Below are 25,211 nucleotides of genomic sequence, written 5' to 3'. Positions count from 1 at the left end.
AGAGCTGCCGCTGTAGGAAGGTATGAACCAGCCCTGCTGTGTGGGACGAACCCTCAAGTCACAGGGATGAGGAAAGACGGGGGCAGTCAAGGATGTCCAACAATGTGGGAGGGAAATCACCACAGGTCACGGGGGACGAGTCCTGGACAGGGAGCAGCCCAGACACATCCTGCACCTGAACCATGCTCCCCCTCGATGTTGTCAGCAGACGGATCAGGGAGCACGAGCTGCAGGCGTTCCTCCAGATCCCTCTGGGCACCTGGGATGCATGCCCACAGCTCTGCCACATGGAATGGTGGCTTTGTTCCCCTCGTGTTTAGCTCCTGGCCGCGTCTGGGGTCCTTCTCTGGCTGTGCTGAGCCTCCAGCAGCAGAATCCCAAGGACCACCAGGATCAAGGCAGCCACGCTCAGGCGGATCAGATTCTCCACCGTGTAATCTCTGGGGTCCGAGGCTAGGAATGAGGACAGAGAGGTTGCAGAGGTCAGGGTGGACCCAAATCCCCCATATCCTGCATGTCCACCCAGGGGACCTGCTTCCCCAGACAGGACCCCACCCCTCCACACCAGAACCATCACTGGGACTTCCTCCTACTCACCACTGCTGGGGTCTGAGGTGTTTTGGGGTGGGCTCACAGTGCCAGCTGCTTCTGCAGGAAGACAGAAGCAGATGGAAGGAGCTGGAGACCTCGACCAGCCTGTCCTCTGCTCTGTGTCTCTATCCCTCAGCCTGTCACTATGTAGTTTTTGTACACTTCTGGAACCAGCCCTTCTCTGCACTAGGGGGCTTTCCTCTGCTCTCCTCACTGGATTCCTTCAGCCTCCTTGTTCTCTTTGATTTCAGACTCTGCTTCTGAGTCACTAGGGACAGATTCTGGCTGTGCCCCACCAGCTCAGTGTTGCAGAGAAAAATGGCCTCCAGCACAGAAATCATCATGTCCTCGCATGTTCTCTGTTCTCTCTGGGACACAAGACTTCCTGGGCTCATGTCCCTGCAGATGACAGTTCCTACTTATTCAGTAGACGAGGTCCCAGCAGCGTTCATGGGTGAGGGGCTGGTGCCAAGGGCTCCTGACTGTCAGGAGTACAGAGGGGCCAATGTCTGGGGCCGGGTCCTGTCCCTCCATATCAACCAGTTCCCTTCCTTCAGGGTCTGCACTTTATTCTGTACCTACAGTATTCCTCCTTGGCTATGTTCATTAATTCATTCTTCAAATACTTACAGATACACACAGTGCTAGACACACACACACACACACACACACACACACACACACACACAGAGAGAGAGAGAGAGAGAGAGAGAGAGAGAGAGATCTGTGTGCGTATATCTACAACAAATATATAAATATGTATCCACGAAAGGTGATGGTCAGTCACTGGGTTGTAGGAACACCGTTATTGCTTGCATGCAGTGTGGATCGAGATGGGAAGAAGAGCTACATAAGTAAACCAACCAACCAACCAACCAACCAACCAACAAACAAAAAAGATAATTGAGACTCATTGAAACCATGCTAAGACCTGGGAGTGCCCAGAGCTTGTGCCCCACAAGGACCGTGTGAATCTGTCTAACCCCAATGCACACAGGAGAAGGAGGACTGGTTTCTGAGTCTGGCGTCCCTGTCACCTGAGTTTCCTTCATCATTATCTGCAGGTGCTGCTCTAGAAGGTGTGAGAAGCAGACATAGGGACACTGGACCAGCGTCCACATACAATGCAGAGTGGACACCAGCTGCATATGGACATGGGGTGCAGCCTCCCTGGGGACTCCCATGATCCGGGATTGACACTCCTGGTTCTCAGGTGTTCACAGAGGGGCATGGAGGCCCCCAGATGAGCACGGGGGCAGCCGAGCAGTGCTCCCAGATGGGGAGGCTTCTGTCCAGGAGAGTGTCCTCTGGGACTGACACCACGGATTGGATTCTGCTATGGAGGGACTGGAGGTGAGTGGGAGGTGCTGTCTACTCACCCTCGTCCTCACTCACCCCCTACGTGGCCCCTACTCCTTACTCTGCTGAAACTGCCGGATGGGGACCCCAGGTGCGCACTGTGGATCTTCCCAACCTCTCCAGGGCAGGACCCTCCTCTGTGAAGCTCCCATGACGCCCAAGTTTGTTACTGTGTCAGGCTTTCCTGAGACGTGTGTCCTGAGCTGACAGAGCTCAGACAGGACAGGGTCAAGGCCCCTCACCTGAGACCAGCAGCTCCAGGGGGTCACTGGGCTTTGACAACAGGTAGGGGGAGGTGCTGGTGGAGCCATAGCACCTGTAGGTCCCCCCGTGGGCTGAGGTCACAGGACTCATGGGGAATTCAGCCTGGTGATGCCCAGCTCGGAACTTTGATCTAAGACGCAGCAGAGGATCAGTTGCCCCCTCCTTGGACAGAAGGAAAGTGTCCACAGAGCTCTGTGACTGACACAGCAGGGTCACATTCTCTCCTGGGGCCACTGTAGGTCCCGGCTGCACCGAGAGGGAGGGTGTGAAAAGTAGTTGTCCTAGAGAGAGGAAGGGCAGGTGAGGGGCTGTCCAGACCTTGTTCTGAACTGAGTCTGTCTGTGTCCTCCAAGTCTGTGCTGTCCCATCCCCTGTCTCTCTCTATCTCTCCCTCCCCGGGACCCCACGCCCCTGGTCCCGGCCACCACGACCTGGGGCTCCCCTGGCAGGACCTGTGCAGAGTCTGGGGTCCTGACTAACACCGTGAACCCTCACCTGTGAGCAGGATGTCCAGGGGGTCACTGGGGGCCGACCACTTGGAGGAGAGGGTGTGTCTACCATAGCAGGTGTACCGGCCCCCGTGGGAGGGTCTCACAGGGCCCAGGGGGAAGTCTGCCCCAGAGAGTCCAGCCTGTAGCTGCCGGCCAATCCGCCGTAGAAGGTCAGGTGCCCCCTCCTTGGACAGAGCGAATCTGTTGTAGCCGACATCAGAGCGACACTGGAGGGTCAGGCTCTGTCCAGAGATCACGACAGGGCCCTGCTGGGTCAGGAGGGAGGGCTTCCCCGACACACCTTAGAGAGACCAGCCCGTATGGCAGAGGCTGAGTCTCCCCAAACTTCCCTTTCCTGTCCTGACCCCCGGGTCTCACTGTCCATCACCCCCGGTGACTCTGACCTGTGAGTCCCCGTGGTCCCGTCACCCACCCTCTCATTGGGGCTCCCCTGGGAGCAGAGTCGCCGTTAACCTGTCTGGTGCCTCAAAACACGGGTGGGGTAACAATGAGACTTTCTCACCTGAGACCAGCAGCTCCAGGGGGTCACTGGGGTATGACCACACCTGGGGGCTGTTGCTGTAATAGCCATAGCATCTGAACGTCCACCTGTGGCTGGGGGTCACGGGGCCCACAGGGAACAGGGCCTGGGTCCCCCCATGGGGGGCTCCCTGAGAGTTCAGGGTCCAGGAGGGCTGGCGCTCTCCTTCCTTCATCAGGACGAACCTATGGAATCCCATCCATGAGGCACACTGGAGGGTCACGTTCCCTCCTGAGGTCACGAAAGGGCTGGGCAGGGCTGAGAGGCTGGGTTTGACCTGCGATCCTAGGAGAGGAGGAGGGGGTGTTGAGAAATGGGGCTCAGACCCCCCCCCATTATCCCCAGGCTGGGCTGTGCGAGGGAGACCCCTGAGAACCCACCCCCTTCCTGAGGGCAGAGCCTGGGGATGGGACCCCAAGTGGGCTCACACCTGTCATCACCACCAGCTCCAGGGGGTCACTGGGCTCTGACCAGCCGGTGGGACTGAGATAGTCACAGTGATATTTTCCTGCATATACATCTGTCATGTGTGTGATGGAGAAGTTTGCCTTGTCCCCGGGCTCCAGCGGCTTCTGTCTGTCCCAGTTCCATGAGTCCCCCTCTTTGTGCAGGCGGTACTCCTGGGCCTCCAGGCCCCCCTGACACCAGATGGTCACAGGTGTCCCCCAGGGCATCACAGAGCCTGGCTCAGCCCAGATAGTGGGTTTGTGGAGGGTCCCTGGAAGGAAACAGAGGCTGGGACACAGACCTTCCCCACCCACAGGTCCCAGCTCAGCCCCAAACCCCCAGACATCCCACTCTGTCAGCCCAGAGCTGTTGGTCTCCATCTCCCGCTTCCTGGTGGGTGGCCCCTGTCCCCAGTGAGGAGGTGGGACTGGGAACCCTGGGGTAGACTCACTTGTCTGTACTTGGGTCCTGGAGCCCACACTCAGCCCTGGAAGAGAGTCCCTGTGAGAGGTTTGCCCTGAATCCTAGCAGATCCCCTCCTCCCCATGAGCCTCCTGTGCCTGGGACCTCGGACAGACCAGGGCCTGGCTGTGGGGTGGGTCCCTCCCAGACCAGGGAGTCCCCTCCCCTCCTCAGATCTCACCGAGACAGAACAGGGTCGTGAGGGTGGGGGTCATGGTGTCTCCTCTCTCTGGTAGCAGCTGTGCAGACGGAGAGCCCACTGTGACCACAGGACAGACAGACACACAGGGTGTGGCCTCACAGAGGCCAGTCCTGCCCGTCACAGGGTTGTCACATCAGCAGTGCCACAGGAAGGGGAACAGCCCCTCCCCGGGCCAGACTGGCTGTAGTGTCCATGATGGTGCAGCAGGGGGACCCTGAGGCTTCCTGAGATGCCCCGTCCAGGTGGGGGGACCAGGGCAAGTCCTTCCCTCCCAGAACCTCCCCCATGGGGTCTCCGTCATCCTCAGTACAGCCCTGGGTCCTTACTATGGACGGGTCCCCAGACTCAGAGATGCTGCAGGGGACAGCACCTGTCCTGCTGTGCTGGGGAGCTCATGTCAACACAGACACTTGTGTTATGTGTCTGAATGGCTCAGGTCGAGGTCACGGTGGCAATGAGCCCAGAGGAGAAATATGGGCAATTAGGGAAGGAAACACAGCCCCCATTCTGGTCCTGGAGTGTGGGCTTTCCTTTTGTCACAGCCTCCAAGGACTTCTCTATTTTCCTGTGACATGGTCCACACCACATTCATGGGAGCATGCCTGTGTGAGTCCCACCTGGCTCCTCGGCACCCCTCGTTGCGGGGGCAGAGACGTCCTCCCCACCCTGGGGTCTTGCCTATAAGCTGTGGGGAACAATACTTGGGTGAGTGCTCTTATATGAGAGACAAAGCTGATTCTCATGTAATTACTACTCCAGTGTCCACTGCCCAGGTGACTATGAGCACAGTGACCTGGTCTGTAGCATGCTGTCCTGAACCCCACTCTCAGAGTGGTTGTGGGGGTCAGTGGGACCTAGACTGTGGATGGGATGAATCTTGTTAGATTCCTGACCTGATTAAGAGGGGTGTATTTAAGACCAAAGAGGTCCATGTGTCAGATCCCATAGTGAAGGTGGACCAGTGATGCACCCCTTCAAGAGACCCCATGTGTTGTTATACTCAGAAATGCTATTTATGTTTCTGAAGTTATTGACAACAGCCTATTTCCGAAAAGAGAAACAAAAATATCTGGAATTCGGGGGACTTTAAGAGAACAGAGGCCAAAGCTGAGTGACCACCAGTGCCTGGGGTCAAGCTGGGGGTGGTCAAATTTGATTTCTGCCACTCTGTGGTCAGGTGGGTGGCCAGGTCTTCACAGGCAGGAAGGGAATCCAGTTTCTGGCTGACTGGAAGTAGTGACCCTTCCACCTTGTATGGAGTGGGCACTGACATGTCTATGCCCACTGACCCAGCCCAGAAGTCAGCACTGAGCCATGTCCTCTGTGTATGTGTGTGGAATGGTTCCATCCAGTGCACCACCCCCAGTGGTGTCTTGCCCATGTATGAGTGTGTGGCTCCCATGGGAGCCATCCCTGCCTGACACACCCAGGATCTAGTTCTGAGCTGGAAGATGGATGCCAGGGGGTAATTGGGGCTGTGACCATCTACCCCTTACAGTCCAAAGCTTCTGAAAGCTGTGGGAGCAACTATCTCTGGAACTCAGGAGTGTGGGAAGTGAGTATCCAATAGGAATGGACATCAGAGAGTGGCCCCAATGTGATAGGGAGTGCTCAGGAAGACTGTGCACAGAGTTGTCAATCATAGTCCAGTGAAACAGTCAGAATATGGGAAACTTGTTTTCCTTTAAGTACATGAAATATGGAAAACATGAACATTGGATTTTTGAAGCAATAACAGAAGTTATATTGTGGAAGAAGATAGAAATTGGAAATGAATTAGTCAAATACTCTGGAGGTAAAAATAATAATAATAATAAAAATGTAGCCAACATGTAGTACTATATATTGGCTAAGTGGACATAATAAAAATAAATAAATAAATAAGTCCTTGACACAACAGAATGCAAGTACTTGTTTCATCTATGAGAAGACACAGCTGAAGAGCAGAACGTGAAACTGGAAGACAATGCTGAGGACGCTTTGTCGGGTGCAAAACAGACAGACTGAGAGGAAAGCATGCAGATAACTGGAGAACAGGAGGGACACTGGGTACTGTGAGTTCCAGAAGGAGAAGAGTGGGGAGGGTGTCAGGCAACCGTTGCATTGGCCAATAGTCAGGTATTTTACAGATGGAGACAAAACAGGCAGGTGCTGGTGTTCATGGAAATGTCCATGAAATCTGTTTCCATATCTTCTGGTGGAGTGAAGGAAGTTGATGGAAGCTGACTTTTGAGCAGAAGAAAAATAGAGATTTGGGAAGAACACCTGTAAGGAATGATGAGTGAAGAATGCTTACTCATCCATGGGATTGTGAAGGGAGAAAGGCAAAAGGGTCAGCAGGGCCCACATTCCCAAGTCCAAGGAGACTCTGGGCGTCAGAACAAGGGGCACATTGGTGGGTGATTCAGTGACGTGTCTGACTCTTGGTTTTGGTTCAGATCATGATCTCCGTGACTTGAGATTGAGTTCTGTGTTGGTGAACATGCCCAGAGGTGAGTCAGGTTGAGACTCTCTCCCTCTCCCTCTGCTTCATCATTGTCCCCTTCCCCTACTCTCTCTCTCTATCTCTCTCAAATAAATAAAATAAATGTTTAAAATAGAAGGAGGGGCCACTGGGTGGCCATCCAACTCATGATCTTGGCTCAGGTCTTGATCTCAGGTTCGTGTTACAGGACCTGTGTTGGGCTCCATGCTGGACCTGGAGTCTACTTAGAAAAGAAATGGGAAAAATAAAATAGAAGGAGGTATACATGCATGTTGGGGTCACCAGTGAGGTGTGCCGGTAGCTGGGTCACACTCACATGTGAAGGACAGTGTATCCATGACTCCTACCTGGGCACACAGTGCCTTCATGGAGGTCCTTGATATTGGTCATGATGGGCATATTTACAGTAAAGAAAAGGTGAAATGCCATGAAGGACAACTTTTTATAAAATGATTATTTCTTAGAGCCAGTGTAGCAGCTCACCACCAGGCTGTCCCTTCAAACACCCCTGAGTTCCCTCAAACGGATGGTATTTCTGGAAAACTCTACCAGGTCTCATCAGATGAGCAGAGAAGACTTCTATGAGTCCAGAGAGGGTTTAGGGAACAGTCTTCCATCATCTGTTTCCAAGTAGACCCTATTTTTACCCCATCTATTCAGTGATTCAAAACCATATTTTGTGTTCTGTAAGGAACAGAAGTATACTTCAAAGGATGTGGTTAATAAAAATGAAGGAGAATGTGTATATATATAGAAGTAGACCAGCCTGTGAGGGCGTGTGTAGGTGTGGGTCCACACCTGGAACATGAATGCAGTCTCATGTCATGGGAGTGAGAAAGGCAGGGAACTGTCAGGGATAATCAATATTGGTAGAGAGGAAATTACCAGCTTAATGGCACAGAAGTCCTCTACAAGCAAGAAATGTTCTCTCCACACATTTCCTACATGCAAACCATTTTTACTCCTCTGGACGTTCTCAACACACAGTTCCTTCAGTGTAATGCTCCCAATTTTCTCCCAGAATTTACCCCACTCAGTGGTGAGGATCTACCTTGCTGAATGGTCAGTCTTCTCTCTTAGATTTATCTCCTGGCTGCATCTTGGGGTCTTCCGTGACTGCGGTGCTTGAAAGAGCAGCACCCAAGAACCATCAGGATCACAGCAGACATGCCCATCTGGATGAGATTCTCCACTGTGTAATCCTGGCTGTTTGAGGCTAGAGATTGCAGTGGTCAGGGCAGACTGAAATCACCCAGGGATCCCTGCATGTCCACTGGGGTCAACGGCACCTTTGACAGGATGTGACCCTCTGACCCCAGGCACATAACCCACAATTCCTCCTCACTCACCTCTCTTGGAGTCTGACTTGTTTTGTGATGGTCTGAGGGTATCAGCTACACCAGAGAGTCAAATATAGAGCCTGTGGTTGAAGAGACATAGGAATGCCTAAGTATTCCCTTCCCTCATCTAGAGGGAGTTCCTGAAACTAACTAATACCATCTCAATCCCTTGAGGTGAACATCTCCAGTATCTCACCTTCCATCTAATGAGGAGGCAAAAATAAACACGTGAGGCTTCATTTTGTCCTGAGAATCAGGAAGGTGGAGGAGTGAAAAGCAGGGTCCGCCTTTTCATACCCACACATCAGCCAACTCCTTCTGGTCCCTGACTTGGGATTATATATTTCCACAGCACACGCTATTCTTCAATCTGGCCATACATTATTTTAAGGAATGACATGGTGGGGTCTCCGCAACCCACCATGCAATGTGTCTAGGAGGAGGGATTACCACAATTAACATAAATCCCATTACTCATTCAGTTTGCCATCTAGATAGAGTGATTGGTAGGAAATGATCAAAAAGAGTTGTACTCTACACTCCTGAGGTAGAAGGATGTAGTGTGCTAAAGAAGGTCATCACCAACCTTTCCCTGGTGTGGACTGTGAGCATGAGATCCTCCTGAGGCCACAGTCTCTTTCCTTCAGCTTGAAGAAGATGTGCCAGGGCTAGGGGGCCAGCTCCTGCCCTTATCTGTCACCACCAGGGACAGGAGGTCACCCTGCTGTGGCCAGCTATTCCTGCTCTGATATACACACTGGTATCACCCGGAATCATGTGAGTTCATGGATGCAAAGGAGAAACTGGCCTTGGTGCTGGAATCCTGGGAGGTCTTCATGAAGAAGGCTTTAGAGACCCTGTCTTAATACAGAGAGTAGACATCAGCCTGCAGTGTCGCCTGACCCCAGATGGTCACAGGGCTCCCCTTGGTGGCCATGGGGCTCAGATCAGCCCAGAAGAAGGGTTTGGGGAGGCCCCTAGAAAGGAATCAGATGGAGAGTTGCAAGGGTGCCCTTCTCCTCTCATTTCCACACTTGTAACCCCAAGGGCCCTCCCACATTGGTCATTATCAGCCCTGCCCTTCTGTGTCCCCCAGCTGCCAAGTGGGGTTCTTGGGCTGAAGGAAGTTTTCTGGGGAGGGCTCACCCACCTGTGCTTGGTCCCATGGGGTCCGACACATCCTGAAAACGTCTTTAGATACAATACATATGACTACTACAATGTAAAAGGGTGAGGATACAGTCATTTAGATGTTTTAAGGTTCCTACACTTTACTTGAAGAGATAAAATACTAATTCTAACTTGATTGTGTGAAGTTACAGATGCACATGATAATATCTAGATTACTGTGTAACAGCACCCAAGAGGTATAGTTAAAACCCCAATAGGGATATTCAATTGGAATCCTAAAAAGATTTCTTAAAGCCAAGAAAAGGCAAATAATGGAAATAGTGGGACAAACAAAAGAGGGTAGAAGCAAAAATAAAGTGGTGATCTAATAACAACCTCATCAGTATTTGCATATATGTAAGCAGTCTAAACACAACACTCAAAAGAGAAAGATTGTGGGGTGCCTGGGTGCCTGGGTGGCTCAGTGGGTTGGGCCTCTGCCTTCAGCTCAGGTCATGATCTCAGGGTCCTGGGAATGAGTCCTGCGTCAGGCTCTCACTCAGCGGGGAGCCTGCTTCCCCCCGCTCTCTGCCTGTCTCTCTGCCTACTTGCGATCCCTATCTTTCTGTCAAATAAATAAATAAAATCTTCTTACACTGTTGGTGGGAATGCAAACTGGTGCAGCCACTTTGGAGAACAGTGTGGAGATTCCTCAGGAAATTAAAAATAGAGCTTCCCTATGACCCTGCAATTGCACTACTGGGTATTGACCCCAAAGATACAGATGGAGTGAAAAGAAGGGCCATCTGTACCCCAATGTTTATAGCAGCAATGGCCATGGTCGCCAAACTGTGGAAAGAACCAAGATGCCCTTCAACGGATGAATGGATAAGGAAGATGTGGTCCATATACACTATGGAGTATGATGCCTCCATCAGAAAGGACGAATACCCAACTTTTGTAGCAACATGGACAGGACTGGAAGAGATTATGCTGAGTGAAATAAGTCAAGCAGAGAGAGTCAAGTATCATATGGTTTTGTTTATTTGTGGAGCATAACAAATAATATAGAGGACAAGGGTGGATGGAGAGGAGAAGGGAGTTGAGGGAAATTGGAAGGGGAGGTGAACCATGAGACACTATGGACTCTGAAAAACAACCTGAGGGTTTTGAAGGGGTGGGGGGTGGGAGGGAGGGGGAACCAGGTGGTGGGTATTAGGGAGGGCACAGATTGCATGGAGCACTGGGTGTGGTGAAAAAACAATGAATACTGTTATGCTGAAAATAAATTTAAAAAATAAATAAATAAATAAATAAATAAATAAAAATATTTAAAGAAAAAGAGAAAGACTGTAAGATGGGTTCAAGAAAAACAACTATAAGCAAGACTCTACTATTTGCATCTATAAGAAATTCACTTCAAATGTAATGATGAAAATAGGTTAAAAGTAAAAAGAATGAACAATGTGGATGAACCTCGAAAACACTATGCTAAGTAAAAGAATCCAGACACAGAGGTCACATCTTGTGTGACTCCATTTATATGACCTGAATAGGCAAATTCAAGAGACAGGAAGTGGAGCAGAGATTGACAGGAGCTGGTGGCAAAAGCACATGTGAATAATTATGTAATGGGTAGGGACTTTCCATTGGGATATTAAGAATGTTCTAGAAATGGATAGGGGTGATGATTGTCTAACTTGGTAATGTACTTCATGCCACTGAATTATATATCTTAATAATGGTTAAAATGGTAAATTTTATGTTCTTTATATTCAACCACATTAAAAAAGTAGAAGAAAGAAAAATGTACAACACGAACACTAATCCAAAGAATATTGAAGTCATTGAATTAGCTTCCAACTGCTGCTGTCACAAATGACCACAAACTTGGTGTCTTAAAACAACATAAATAGATTATCTTAAAATTCTGGAGGTCACTCCATCTGTATCTTTGGGGTAAATACCCAGTAGTGCAATTGCAGGGTCATAGGGCAGCTCTATTTTTAATTTCCTGAGGAATCTCCACACTGTTCTCCAAAGTGGCTGCACCAGTTTGCATTCCCACCAACAGTGTAAGAGGGTTTTGATTTGAATCTCCCTGATGGCTAGTGATGATGAATATTTTTTCATGTGTCTGGTAGCCATTTGTATGTCTTCATTGGAGAAGTGTCTGTTCATATCTTCTGCCCATTTTTTTAATATGATTGTCTGTTTTGTGTGTGTTGAGTTTGAGGAGTTCTTTATAGATCCTGGATATCAACCTTTTATCTGTACTGTCATTTGCAAATATCTTCTCCCATTCCGTGGGTTGCCTCTTTGTTTTGTTGACTGTTTCTTTTGCTATGCAGAAGCTTTTGATCTTGATGAAGTCCCAAAAGTTCATCTTTGCCTTTGTTCCTTCGCCTTTGGAGACATATCTTGAAAGAAGTTGCTGTGGCTGATATCAAAGAGGTTACTGCCTATGTTTTCCTCTAGGATTCTGATGGATTCCTGTCTCACGTTGAGGTCTTTTATCCATTTTGAGTTTATCTTTGTGTACGGTGTAAGAGAATGGTCAAGTTTCATTCTTCTACATATAGCTGTCCAGTTTTCCCAGCACCATTTATTGAAGAGACTGTCTTTTTTCCACTGGATATTTTTTCCTGTTTTGTCAAAGATTATTTGACCATAGAGTTGAGGGTCCATATCTGGGCTCTCTACTCTGTTCCACTGGTCCATGTGTCTGTTTTTATGCCAGCACCATGCTGTCTTGGTGATCACAGCTTTGTAGTAAAGCTTGAAATCAGGTAACGTGATGAGAAGGCAGTTGAGGGAAATTGGAAGGGGATGTGAACCATGAGAGACTATGGACTCTGAAAAACAACCTGAGGGTTTTGAAGGGGCGGGGGTGGGATGGTGGGGGAACCAGGTGGTGGGTATTAGGGAGGGCACAGATTGCATGGAGCACTGGGTGTGGTGAAAAAACAATGAATACTGTTACGCTGAAAATAAATAAAAAATTTAATTAAAAAAAAAGTCAAGGAATAGGGAAACATTCACTTATTTCATCTTCATTCAGAACCAGAATTCTGAATGCAATTGACTTCTAAATATTGACCATGTACATAGTGAATCTGGAAAACTCCTTTTTTTTTGTTTTTTTTTAAATTTAATTTTATTTTTTCAGTTTTCCAAGATTCATTGATTATGCACCACACCAAGTGCTCCATGCAATATGTGCCCTCCTTAATACCCACCACCAGGCTCATCTAACCCCCCACCTCCCTCCCCTCCAAAACCCTCGGTTTGTTTCTCAGAGTCCACGGTCTCTCATGGTTCATCTCCCCCTCTCCTTTTCAATTTGGGCAATACATCTTTTTTTTTAATTAAATTTTTTATTTATTTTCAGCGTAACAGTATTCATTGTTTTTTCACCACACCCAGTGCTCCATGCAATCCGTGCCCTCCCTAATACCCACCACCTGGTTCCCCCAACCTCCCACCCCCCGCCCCTTCAAAACCCTCAGGTTGTTTTTCAGAGTCCATAGTCTCTCATGGTTCACCTCCCCTTCCAATTTCCCTCAACTCCCTTCTCCTCTCCATCTACCTTGTCCTCTATATTATTTGTTATGCTCCACAAATAAGTGAAACCATATGATACTTGACTCTCTCTGTTTGACTTATTTCACTCAGCATAATCTCTTCCAGTCCTGTCCATGTTGCTACAAAAGTTGGGTGTTCGTCCTTTCTGATGGAGGCATCATACTCCATAGTGTATATGGACCACATCTTCCTTATCCATTCGTCCGTTGAAGGGCATCTTGGTTCTTTCCACAGTTTGGCGACCATGGCCATTGCTGCTATAAACATTGGGGTACAGATGGCCCTTCTTTTCACTCCATCTGTATCTTTGGGGTCAATACCCAGTAGTGCAATTGCAGGGTCATAGGGAAGCTCTATTTTTAACTTCTTGAGGAATCTCCACACTGTTCTCCAAAGTGGCTGCACCAACTTGCATTCCCACCAACAGTGTAAGAGGGTTCCCCTTTCTCCACATCCTCTCCAACACACGTTGTTTCCTGTCTTGCTAATTTTGGCCATTCTAACTGGTGTAAGGTGGTATCTCAATGTGGTTTTTTTTTTAATTTTATTTTATTTGACATATAGAGATCAGAAGTAGGCAGAGAGGCAGGCAGAGAGAGAGGAGGAAACAGGCTCTCCGTGGAGCAGAGAGCCCGATGTGGGGCTCAATCCCAGGACCCTGGGATCATGACCTGAGCTGAAGGCAGAGGCTTTAACCCACTGAGCCACCCAGGTGCCCCTCTCAATGTGGTTTTGATTTGAATCTCCCTGATGGCTAGTGATGATGCACATTTTTTCATGTGTCTGATAGCCATTTGTATGTCTTCATTGGAGAAGTGTCTGTTCATATCTTCTGCCCATTTTTAAATATGATTGTCTGTTTTGTGTGTGTTGAGTTTGAGGAGTTCTTTATAGATCCTGGATATCAGCCTTTTGTCTGTACTGTCATTTGCAAATATCTTCTCCCATTCCATGGGTTGCCTCTTTGTTTTGTTGACTGTTTCCTTTGCTGTGCAGAAGCTTTGATCTTGATGAAGTCCCAAAAGTTCATTTTCACTTTTGTTTCCTTTGCCTTTGGAGGCATATCTTGAAAGAAGTTGCTGTGGCTGATATCAAAGAGGTTACTGCCTATGTTTTCCTCTAGGATTCTGATGGATTCCTGTCTCACGTTGAGGTCTTTTATCCATTTTGAGTTTATCTTTGTGTACGGTGTAAGAGAATGGTCGAGTTTCATTCTTCTACATATAGCTGTCCAGTTTTCCCAGCACCATTTATTGAAGAGACTGTCTTTTTTCCACTGGATATTTTTTCCTGTTTTGTCAAAGATTATTTGACCACAGAGTTGAGGGTCCATATCTGGGCTCTCTACTCTGTTCCACTGGTCTATGTGTCTGTTTTTATGCCAGTACCATGCTGTCTTGGTGGTCACAAATTAGAGCTCAACCAATACCAAAAGACTGAGATTATTCCCTGCATATTCTCAGGTCACAATGCTTTGAAATTGGAGCTCAATCACAAGGAAAAGTTCAGAAGGAACTCAAACACCTGGAAGCTAAAGACCACCTTGCTTAAGAATGCTTGGATCACCACCTATTAGGGAGGGCACGTATTGCATGGAGCACTGGGTGTGGTGAAAAAACAACGAATACTGTTACGCTGAAAATAAATAAAAAATAAAAAATAAAATAAAGAAAATACAACAGGGGAAAAAAAAGAATGCTTGGATCAACCAGGAGATCAAAGAAGAACTTAAACAATTCATGGAAACCAATGAGAATGAAGACACTTCACTCCAAAACCTATGGGATACAGCAAAGGCGGTCCTAAGGGGGAAATACAGAGCCATCCAATCCTCCCTCAAAAAAATTGAAAAATCCAGAATACACCAGCTGTCTCTACACCTTAAAGAACTGGAAAATCAACAACAAATCAAACCAACTCCACACGTAAGAAGGGAAATAATCAAGATTAGAGCAGAGATCAATGAGGTAGAAACCAGAGATACAGTAGAACGTATCAATGAAACTAGAAGCTGGTTTTTTGAAAGAATCAATAAGATTGATAAACCACTGGCCACACTAATCTAAAAGAAAAGAGCAAAATCCCAAATTAATAAAATTATGAATGAAAAGGGAGAGATCACAGCTAACACCAAGGAAGTAGAAACAATCATCAGAAGTTATTATCAACAGTTATATGCCAATAAGCTAAGCAACCTAGATGAAATGGATGCATTCCTGGAAAACTATAAACTCCCAAAATTGAGCCAGGAAGAAATTGACAACCTGAATAGACCGATATCTAGTAACGAGATTGAAGCAGTGATCAAAAACCTCCCAAAAAACAAGAGCCCAGGACCTGACGGATTCCCTGCGGAATTCTATCAAACTTTCAAAGAAGAAATAACACCTATTCTCCTGAAGCTGTTTCAAAAAATTGAAGCAGAAGGAAACTTCCAGACTCTTTTTATGAAACCAGCATTACCCTGATCCCCAAACCAGGCAAAGACCCTACGAAAAAGGAGAATTTCAGACCAATATCACTGATGAATATGGATGCCAAGATTCTCAACAAGATCCTAGCAAATAGGATCCAACAGCACATTAAAAAGATTATCCACCATCGGGACGCCTGGGTGGCTCAATTGGTTAAGCGGCTGCCTTCGGCTCAGGTCATGATCCCGGTGTCCTGGGATCGAGTCCCACATCGGGCTCCTTGCTCCACGGGGAGCCTGCTTCTCCCTCTGCCTCTGCCTGCCACTCTGTCTGCCTGTGCTCATTCTCTCTCTCTCTAACAAATAAATAAATTTTAAAAAAATTAAAAAAAAAAAAGATTATCCACCATGACCAGGTGGGATTCATCCCTGGGTTACAAGGATGGTTCAACATTCGCAAATCAATCAATGTGATAGAACAAATCAATAAGAGAAGAGAGAAGAACCACATGATCCTCTCAGTTGACGCAGAAAAATCTTTTGACAAAATCCAGCATCCGTTCCTGATTAAAACGCTTCAAAGTATAGGGATAGAGGGAACATTCCTGAACTTCATAAAATCTATGTATGAAAAACCCACAGCAAATATCATCCTCAATGGGAAAAAGCTTGCAGCCTTCCCGTTGAGATCAGGAACACGACAAGGGTGCCCACTCTCACCAGTCTTGTTCAACATAGTATTAGAAGTCCTAGCAAGAGCAATCAGACAACAAAGAGAAATAAAATGTATCCAAATTGGCAATGAAGAAGTCAAACTCTCTCTCTTCGCAGATGACATGATTCTTTTTTTTTATTAAATTTTTTATTTATTTTCAGCGTAACAGTGTTCATTGTTTTTTCACCACACCCAGTGCTCCATGCAATCTGTGCCCTCCCTAATACCCACCACCTGGTTCCCCCAATCTCCCACCCCGCCGCCCCTCCAAAACCCTCAGATTGTTTTTCAGAGTCCATAGTCTCTCATGGTTCACCTCCCCTTCCAATTTCCCTCAACTCCCTTCCCCTCTCCATCTACCCTTGTCCTCTATATTATTTGTTATGCTCCACAAATGAGTGAAACCACATAATACTTGACTCTCTCTGTTTGACTTATTTCACTCAGCATAACATGATTCTTTATATGGAAAACCCGAAAGACTCCACCCCCAAACTACTAGAACTCATACAGCAATTCAGTAACGTGGCAAGATACTAAGTCAATGTACAGAAATCAGTGGCTTTCTTATACACTAAAAATGAAAATACAGAAAGGGAAATTAGAGAATCGATTCCATTTACTATAGCACCAAGAACCATAAGATACCTGGGAATAAACCTAACCAAAGAGGTTAAGGATCTGTACTCGGGGAACTACAGAACATTCCTAAAGGAAGTTGAAGAAGACACAAAAAGATGCAAGACCATTCCATGCTCTTGGATCAGAAGAATAAACATTGTTAAAATGTCTATACTGCCCAGAGCAATCTATACTTTTGATGCCATTCCGATCAAAATTCCACCAGTATTTTTCAAAGAGCTGGAGCAAATAATCCTAAAATTTGTATGGAATCAGAAGAGACCCCGAATCGCTAAGGAAATGTTGAAAAACAAAAATAAAACTGGCGGCATCACGTTACATTATTAGTTTTTTATACAATATTCAGTGATTCATTAGTTATGCTCAAAACTGTGAAATTTTGGAGCAATACAAGTATTATTCTATCCATCTCAGTGCTTCTCCCTTTGTTTTGTTTCATTTAATTAGTTGGTACCTCCAATTAGGAATTGATTGCTGTGCTGAATACAAATGCTCAAAAGAAACATACTTGGATCATTCCCCTTCACAGAGAGAAGAACTTCAAGTTTATATATATAATTTTTTTATTATGTCATGTTAGTCACTGTACAGTACTTCATTTGTTTTTTATGTGGTGTTCTATGATTCATTGTTTGCATATAACATTCAGTGCTCACTGCAACACATGCCCTCCTCCCCCATCACCAGCCTAACCCATCACCCCAACCTCCTCCCCTCTGAAACCCTCAGTTTGATTCCCGGAATCCAGAGTCTGTCATGGTTTGTCTTCCAATCTCTTTCCCACCACCACCTTTATTTTCCCCTTCCTTCTCCTAATGTCCTCCATGCTATTCCTTACGCTCTTTGTATGACTGAAACCATATGATAATTGTCTTTCTCTGCTTGACTTATTTCACTCAGCATAATCCCCTCCGGTCCCATCCATGCTGATGTAACTGGTAGGTATTCATCCTTTCTGATGGCTGAGTAATATTCCATTGTATATATGAACCACATCTTCTTAATCCATTCCTCTGTTGAAGGGTATCTCAGTTCCTTCCTCAGTTTGGCTATTGTGGACATTGCTGCTATGAACATTGGGATGAATATGGCCCTTCTTTTCACTACATCTGTATCTTTGGGGTAAATACCCAGTAGTGCCATTGCTGGGTCATAGGGTAGCTCTATTTTTAATTTTTTGAGGAACCTCCACACTGTTTCCTAAAGTGGCTGAACAAATTTGCCTTCCCACCAACAGTGTAGGAGGGTTCCTCTTTCTCCACATCCTCACCAACATTTGTTGTTCCCTGTCTTGTTAACTTTTGCCGTGCTACCTGGTGTAAGGATTGGTTGGTACCTCCAATGAATGAACTGAATGCTGTGCTGAATACAAACAGTCATAAAAAACATACTTGGATCATCCCCATCACAGAGAGAAGGACTTCAAGTTCTCACCTTTAAAGATGAAGGCCAGGTGCTGATTGCTAACCATGCCTTCATGAATTGTTGGAAAATCCTTTTTATTTCTGATGAGCTTTTGTGTGCATTATGAATTGTTGGTGTGTTTTATCAAAAGCTTTGTCTGCATCTGTTGAGATTATTTCTTAATTTTTAAATTTTTATTATTATGTTCAATTAGCCAACATATAGTACACCATTTTAAAATTTTGAATTATAGTTAACATATGATATTAATTTTAGGTGTCCAACATAATGAATTAACAATTATATACATTAGGCAGTGTTCACTATAAGATATCCACTTATCATGTGTCACACAAAAAATGATTACAAAGTTACTGATTATATTCTCTAAACTGTAATTTTCATCCCCAGGGCTCATTTATTATGTAACTGGAAATTTATACACCTGTTTCACCCATCTCCCCATCCCTCTCCCCTCTGGTTTGTGAGAAAGTCATTTGTTACTTATACTGTTTATATATTGCATTATATTGATATGAGTTTTTAAATTTTCAGCTACTCTGTCTTCCCTTCCCCCAAATTGAGTGTGGCCATCATGTAGTGTCCTTTTTATACATTGCTGAATCTCATCTGTGAGGGTTTTGTTTAGAGATTCACATTGGAGTTTATGTGAAGGAACTTTCTGTGCCTTTCCATTGTGTAATTTCCTTGCCTGGTTTTGGTGTCTGTTTCTTCTTAGCCTAATGCAATTTTGCTTCTTTTTTTATTCTCAGAAAGGGCCTGTATAATTTTATTGTGTGTATGCTTGTGTGTGTTTGAGTGTATGCGTGTGCATGTGAGTATGCATGTGTGCATGTATGCATTGTATCCATGTGGGTGCGAGAGTGTGTGTGCTTCCTAAGGGCATAAGTATTTGGAGGAAATTTTTTGGAGGTAATTGCCATTGAAACTTCCTCAACAGACACAAATGTATATTACAAAATGATTATTGCCATGCCGTTAGCTCACACTTCCAAGCCAAACCACAGCTGCCTTTCTTGTATGTGGTGAGAACATTTAGATCTACTTTCTTTGCAACATTCAAGAATAAGATACAGGGTTATGAGCTGTGGTCATGATGTGGTACATGAGATCGCCAGAACTTGTGGTCTTATAACTTTAGAGACCTTGTTCATCTTCTACCTATAATCCTGACCAACACCTCCCCATTTGCACACTGCAGCCCCACCAGCCACCCCTCTGCTCCCCACTTCTCTGTTTCCACATACTTCAGTTGGGGGATGGTTTGATCACAGTCAATGCATTCAATGTATTCATAAACTGATACAAATTTTCTTCTTCTCCATCAATTTAGTAGCTTCTATTTTGAGAATTTTATCCATTTCATCTACATTGTCTCATACATCAGCAAAAAAGAGTTAATAATGTTCCATTCTAAATTTAAAGTCTGTAGGATAGAATGCCATCCTAATAATGGTCATGTGTACCTCCTCCCTCTCTCTCTGTCTTTTTTCTAGGTTTTGTGGCTGGGATTTATAAATGTGACCATTGCTTACAAAAAGGAACACTTTCAGCTTTATTGACTTTTCTCTGCTTTTTAATTTGTCCTCATTACTAGCTAGGTCTTTTCTTTATTTTTTTTTAATTTAATTTCTTTTCAGTGTAACAGAATTCATTGTTTTTGCGCCACACCCAGTGCTCCATGCAATCCGTGCCCTCCATAATACCCACCACCTGGTTCCCCCAACCTCCCACCCCCCACCCCTTCAAAACCCTCAGGTTGTTTTTCAGAGTCCATAGTCTCTCATGGTTCACCTCCCCTTCCAATTTCCCTCAACTCCCTTCTCCTCTCCATCTCCCCATTGTCCTCCGTGTTATTTGTTATGCTCCACCAATAAGTGAAACCATATGATACTTGACTCTCTCTGCTTGACTTATTTCACTCAGCATAATCTCTTCCAGTCCCATCCATGTTGCTACAAAAGTTGGGTATTCGTCCTTTCTGATGGAGGCATAATACTCCATAGTGTATATGGACCACATCTTCCTTATCCAGTCATCCGCTGAAGGGCATCTTGGTTCTTTCCACAGTTTGACGACCGTGGCCATTGCTGCTATAAACATTGGGGTACGGATGGCCCTTCTTTTCACTCCATCTGTACCTTTGGGGTAAATACCCAGTAGTGCAATTGCAGGGTTATAGGGAAGCTCTATTTTTAATTTCTTGAGGAATCTCCACACTGTTCTCCAAAGTGGCTGCACCAGTTTGCATTCCCACCAACCGTGTAAGAGGGTTCCCCTTTCTCCACATCCTCTCCAACACACGTTGTTTCCTGTCTTGCTAATTTTGGCCATTCTAACTGGTGTAAGATGGTATCTCAATGTGGTTTTGATTTGAATCTCCCTGATGGCTAGTGATGATGAACATTTTTTCATGTGTCTGGTAGCCATTTGTATGTCTTCATTGGAGAAGTGTCTGTTCATATCTTCTGCCCATTTTTTGACGTGATTATCTGTTTTGTGTGTGCTGAGTTTGAGAAGTTCTTTATAGATCCTGGATATCAACCTTTTGTCTGTAGTGTCATTTGCAAATATCTTCTCCCATTCCGTGGGTTGCCTCTTTGTTTTGTTGACTGTTTCCTTTGCTGTGCAGAAGCTTTTAATCTTGATGAAGTCCCAAAAGTTCATTTTTGCTTTTGTTTCCTTTGCCTTTGGAGACATATCTTGAAAGAAGCTGCTGTGGCTGATATCGAAGAGATTCCTGCCTATGTTCTCCTCTAGGATTCTGATGGATTCCTGTCTCACATTGAGGTCTTTTATCCATTTCGAGTTTATCTTTGTGTACGGTGTAAGAGAATGGTCGAGTTTCATTCTTCTACATATAGCTGTCCAATTTTCCCACCACCATTTATTGAAGAGACTGTCTTTTTCCACTGGATATTTTTTCCTGCTTTGTCGAAGATGATTTGACCATAGAGTTGAGGGTCCATATCTGGGCTCTCTACTCTGTTCCACTGGTCTATGTGTCTGTTTTTATGCCAGTACCATGCTGTCTTGGTGATCACAGATTTGTAGTAAAGCTTGAAATCAGGTAACATGATGCCGCCAGTTTTGTTTTTTCAACATTTCCTTAGCAATATGGGATCTCTTCTGATTCCATACAAATTTTAGGATTATTTGCTCCAGCTCTTTGAAAAATACCGGTGGAATTTTGATCGGAATGGCAATATAGATTGCTCTAGGCAATCTATACTTTTAATGCCATTGCTCTAGGCAATCTATACTTGGCAAGTAAATGGAATCCACCCCGAAACTACTAGAACTCATACAGCTATTCAGTATCGTGGCAGGATACAAAGTCAATGTACAGAAATCAGTGGCTTTCTTATACACTAACAATGAAAACACAGAAAGGGAAATTAGAGAATCGATTCCATTTACTATAGCACCAAGAACCATAAGATACCTGGGAATAAACCTAACCAAAGAGGTAAAGGTCTTTTCTTTATTATTTTCCTCCTCCTACCTTTGTTTGGAAAAACTTGCTATTCTCTTTCCAAATTCTAGATAGAATAGGTTCTGTCATTAATTATTTTGGGCTTTTCTTTTCTAATCAATTGGGTCTCGGTTCTTATTTTCCCATTTCACCGGTTTGATGTGTAACATTTACACTGTCCTTCAGTGTAACATTCTCTCATTTCCATTTGGATTTTCTCATTTCATTCATGAGTAATTGGGAAGCCTGTTGCTTTGATTTCCAAAGCGTAGGGGTAGTACTATCTTTTTTTTAAATTTTTTTTAATTAAAATTTTTATTTATTTTCAGCATAACAGTATTCATTGTTTTTTCACCACACCCAGTGCTCCATGCAATCCATGCTCTCCCTAATACCCACCACCTGGTTCCCCCAACCTCCCACCCCCCACCCCTTCAAAACCCTCAGGTTGTTTTTCAGAGTCCATAGTCTCTCATGGTTCACCTCCCCTTCCAATTTCCCTCAACTCCCTTCTCCTCTCCATCTACCCTTGTCCTCTATATTATTTGTTATGCTCCACAAATAAACAAAACCATATGATACTTGACTCTCTCTGTTTGACTTATTTCACTCAGCATAATCTCTTCCAGTCCTGTCCATGTTGCTACAAAAGTTGGGGATTCGTCCTTTCTGATGGAGGCATCATACTCCATAGTGTATATGGACCACATCTTCCTTATCCATTCATCCGTTGAAGGGCATCTTGGTTCTTTCCACAGTTTGGTGACCGTGGCCATTGCTGCTATAAACATTGGGGTACAGATGGCCCTTCTTTTCACTCCATCTGTATCTTTGGGGTCAATACCCAGTAGTGCAATTGCAGGGTCATAGGGCAGCTCTATTTTTAATTTCCTGAGGAATCTCCACACTGTTCTCCAAAGTGGCTGCAACAACTTGCATTCCCACCAACAGTGTAAAAGGGCTCCCCTTTCTCCACATCCTCTCCAACACACATTGTTTCCTGTCTTGTTAATTTTGGCCATTCTAACTGGTGTAAGGTGGTATCTCAATGTGGTTTTAATTTGAATCTCCCTGATGGCTAGTGATGATGAACATTTTTTCATGTGTCTGATAGCCATTTGTATGTCTTCATTGGAGAAGTGTCTCTTCATGTCTTCTGCCCATTTTTTAATATGATTGTCTGTTTTGTGTGTGTTGAGTTTGAGGAGTTCTTTATAGATCCTGGATAGAACAAATCAATAAGAGAAGAGAGAACCACATGGTCCTCTCAATTGATGCAGAAAAAGCATTTGACAAAATCCAGCATCCGTTCCTGATTAAAATGCTTCCAAGTATAGGGATAGAGGGAACATTCCTGAACTTCATCAGATCTATCTATGAAAGACCCACAGCAAATATCATCCTCAATGGGAAAAAGCTTGCAGCCTTCCCGTTGAGATCAGGAACACGACAAGGATGCCCACTCTCACCACTTTTGTTCAACATAATATTAGAAGGTAGTACTATCTTTGATGGGAGAATCAGTGACTCCCAGAGGGTCCCAGGAGTTCTCACTGGTCTATGTGAGGAGTCCAGGCTGGGTAGGGTCATTAGGTGGCACCCACGGTAGGCAGCTCCTGTGCCTTCCAGGGTCCCTGTGGTCCCCCTCCCTGGAGTGTTGGGTCTGGGCCCCTCCTGGGCTAGTGGATGGCCAGTGCCACATACACGCTGGGCTCTGCTGGGGGCTCCCCTGATTGGGAAGGAGGGGATGCACTTCTCTCCTGTCTGAGGATCAAGGGGTACAGCTGGGCATAGGTCACCTGGGAATTCAATCCTCATCCCCAACCTGGACCCTCCTAGGCCACCCCCAGGGCGGCCCCCTTCCTCTCACAGAGGCTCTCCTCCTGGGTGGCAGTGGCTGGGCTGGAGCTGGGGAGGAGACAGGGTGTTAGGGGGGCATAGTGGGGGCAGGTGGGTGGGAGTCTGGGGGACTGCGGGCAGGAGCTACCTATAGTGCAGGCCTCTGTCCTTGGGCTCTGGGTCTGCAGCCCCTGCAGGACTTTGGGAATCAGTCTGCCTCTGGGCTGGGAGGGTACAACAGCCCCCCCAACCATGTGATTCCAGGGAAAGACACCCTTCACACGTACTCTCTGTGGTTTCTCCATCTCCCCAGAATGAAAGAGGGAAAAACCTTCAACCGGCACGTGGGGGCTGACCTGGGGGTTTCTTTCTAGGTTCTCTGGGTTGAGATTCTGCACAGGTGTCCTCCTGCGCCGGCCATTCCCACCACTCTGGTTTCCCTCTGTCCACTGCCCTGAGCCCATCCTTGTTTGAGCCACGGGGCCACCACCACTCCTGGAGTCCGTCACCCCCTTCCCTTCTCACTTGGCTTCCTGCCTTTGCCCTGATGCCAGTGTTGAACCGGGAAGAGGACGAGGAAGCCGAGCAGCAGGACAAAGGACACCGAGGCTGCGATGAGGATGTACAGGTACCAGTGGGGATCTTGTGCACAAGCCATACCATGAATGAGCCAGTGATGCCATTTACGTGAGCGCCTACTGTGTGCCCGGCACCTGCTCGGTTCTGTGCATTCAGCTCTGACCCCATCAACGATCACCCAGCAGATGACTGCTGTCCCTCCCGCGCACCCCACAGACAGAAAACTGAGACACAGAGAGGTCATTCATGTGTCTCAGGGTGCCCAGCATGGAGGTGGGCAGGGCTGGGACTGGAACCCACTGTGGGTTTCCTGTGTTCTCCTCCTGCTGTCGCCTGTGCAGACACCAGCTCAGAGTTCTGGCCTCCTCATCTGGGGCACAGCCTGTCTCTGCATCTTCTTCTGGAGCGGAGGGTCCTTCCAGATTCCCCTTATTACCTGAATGCCCCCAGCCATTGTCCTCCCTCCCCTCCCCGTACAACGTCACTGTCATTGCTGTGAAAGGACCCATAGATCACTACCTGGGTGGCTTCCCCGTGAGCCCTCCTCTCCCAGGATCGGAGTCATGGTCTGATGGGAAATCTACTCTGGTCCACGACTCTCTCCTTTACACTTGGGGAAACTGAGGCCCACACAGGGGAGGGGCATGTGCCAGCCAGCGCCTCTGGAGGCCCTTGAACTGAGGGGGCAGCTCAGACCCCGTTCCCCATGGACCTACCAACCAAGGCTAACAGAGACCCTCACTCACCCTCAGAGCCTCCTGGGGTCAGCAAGGGTGAGGCAGGGGGCCTGCAGGACTCCCCACTGCACCTGGCTGCTCCTCCCCCACTGGGCCCCTCCCCCTCCCTCTGCCATGACCACCCCAGCCCCCCTCCACCAGCCTCGGATCCCCTGGAGCCCCGAGGTCCCCCTGGCATCTCTGAAAGCCTAGAAGAAGAGCCGATGGACAGCAGCCCCTGTGACTCACAGTCAGCTGAGCCATGGTCGAGGGCTTGGGCTTCATAGAGGGTCTTGAGGAAAAGACAGGAGTGTGTGGGGGGCTGGAGCTTCCCCTGACACCCTGTCACTGCTCACACTCTTCCTCCTGATGTGTCCTGTGACCCCAAAGGTCCTCCTCCACAGTGAGAATTCTGGTGCTGGAGGCGAGGGATGGGCAAGGGTGGGAGGACCCTGTTTCCCTCCTGCACTGTGAGGGGTGGACCCTCTGCGGACACTCCCTTGGAGACCCTCACTCCCATCCTAGACCAG

General features: G+C 46.6%; 1 protein-coding gene across 1 annotated transcript; it reads right to left on the bottom strand.

Moving 5' to 3' along the window:
* Nucleotides 1-316: 316 nt before the first annotated feature.
* Nucleotides 317-24,044, bottom strand: LOC308358444 (leukocyte immunoglobulin-like receptor subfamily A member 6; the record flags this gene model as incomplete). Its single annotated transcript, XM_080828622.1, has 8 exons — nt 317-453; nt 2,193-2,495; nt 2,710-3,006; nt 3,229-3,531; nt 3,677-3,964; nt 4,145-4,180; nt 4,337-4,414; nt 23,912-24,044. 8 exons carry the CDS (start codon nt 24,042-24,044, stop codon nt 317-319), a joined length of 1,575 nt encoding a protein of 524 aa, XP_080684748.1.
* Nucleotides 24,045-25,211: the final 1,167 nt, after the last annotated feature.

The sequence above is a fragment of the Martes martes genome (assembly GCF_963455335.1).
Source record: "Martes martes genome assembly, chromosome: 17".
NCBI lineage: Eukaryota > Metazoa > Chordata > Mammalia > Carnivora > Mustelidae > Martes > Martes martes.
This window is presented reverse-complemented; position numbering and strand designations above follow the sequence as displayed.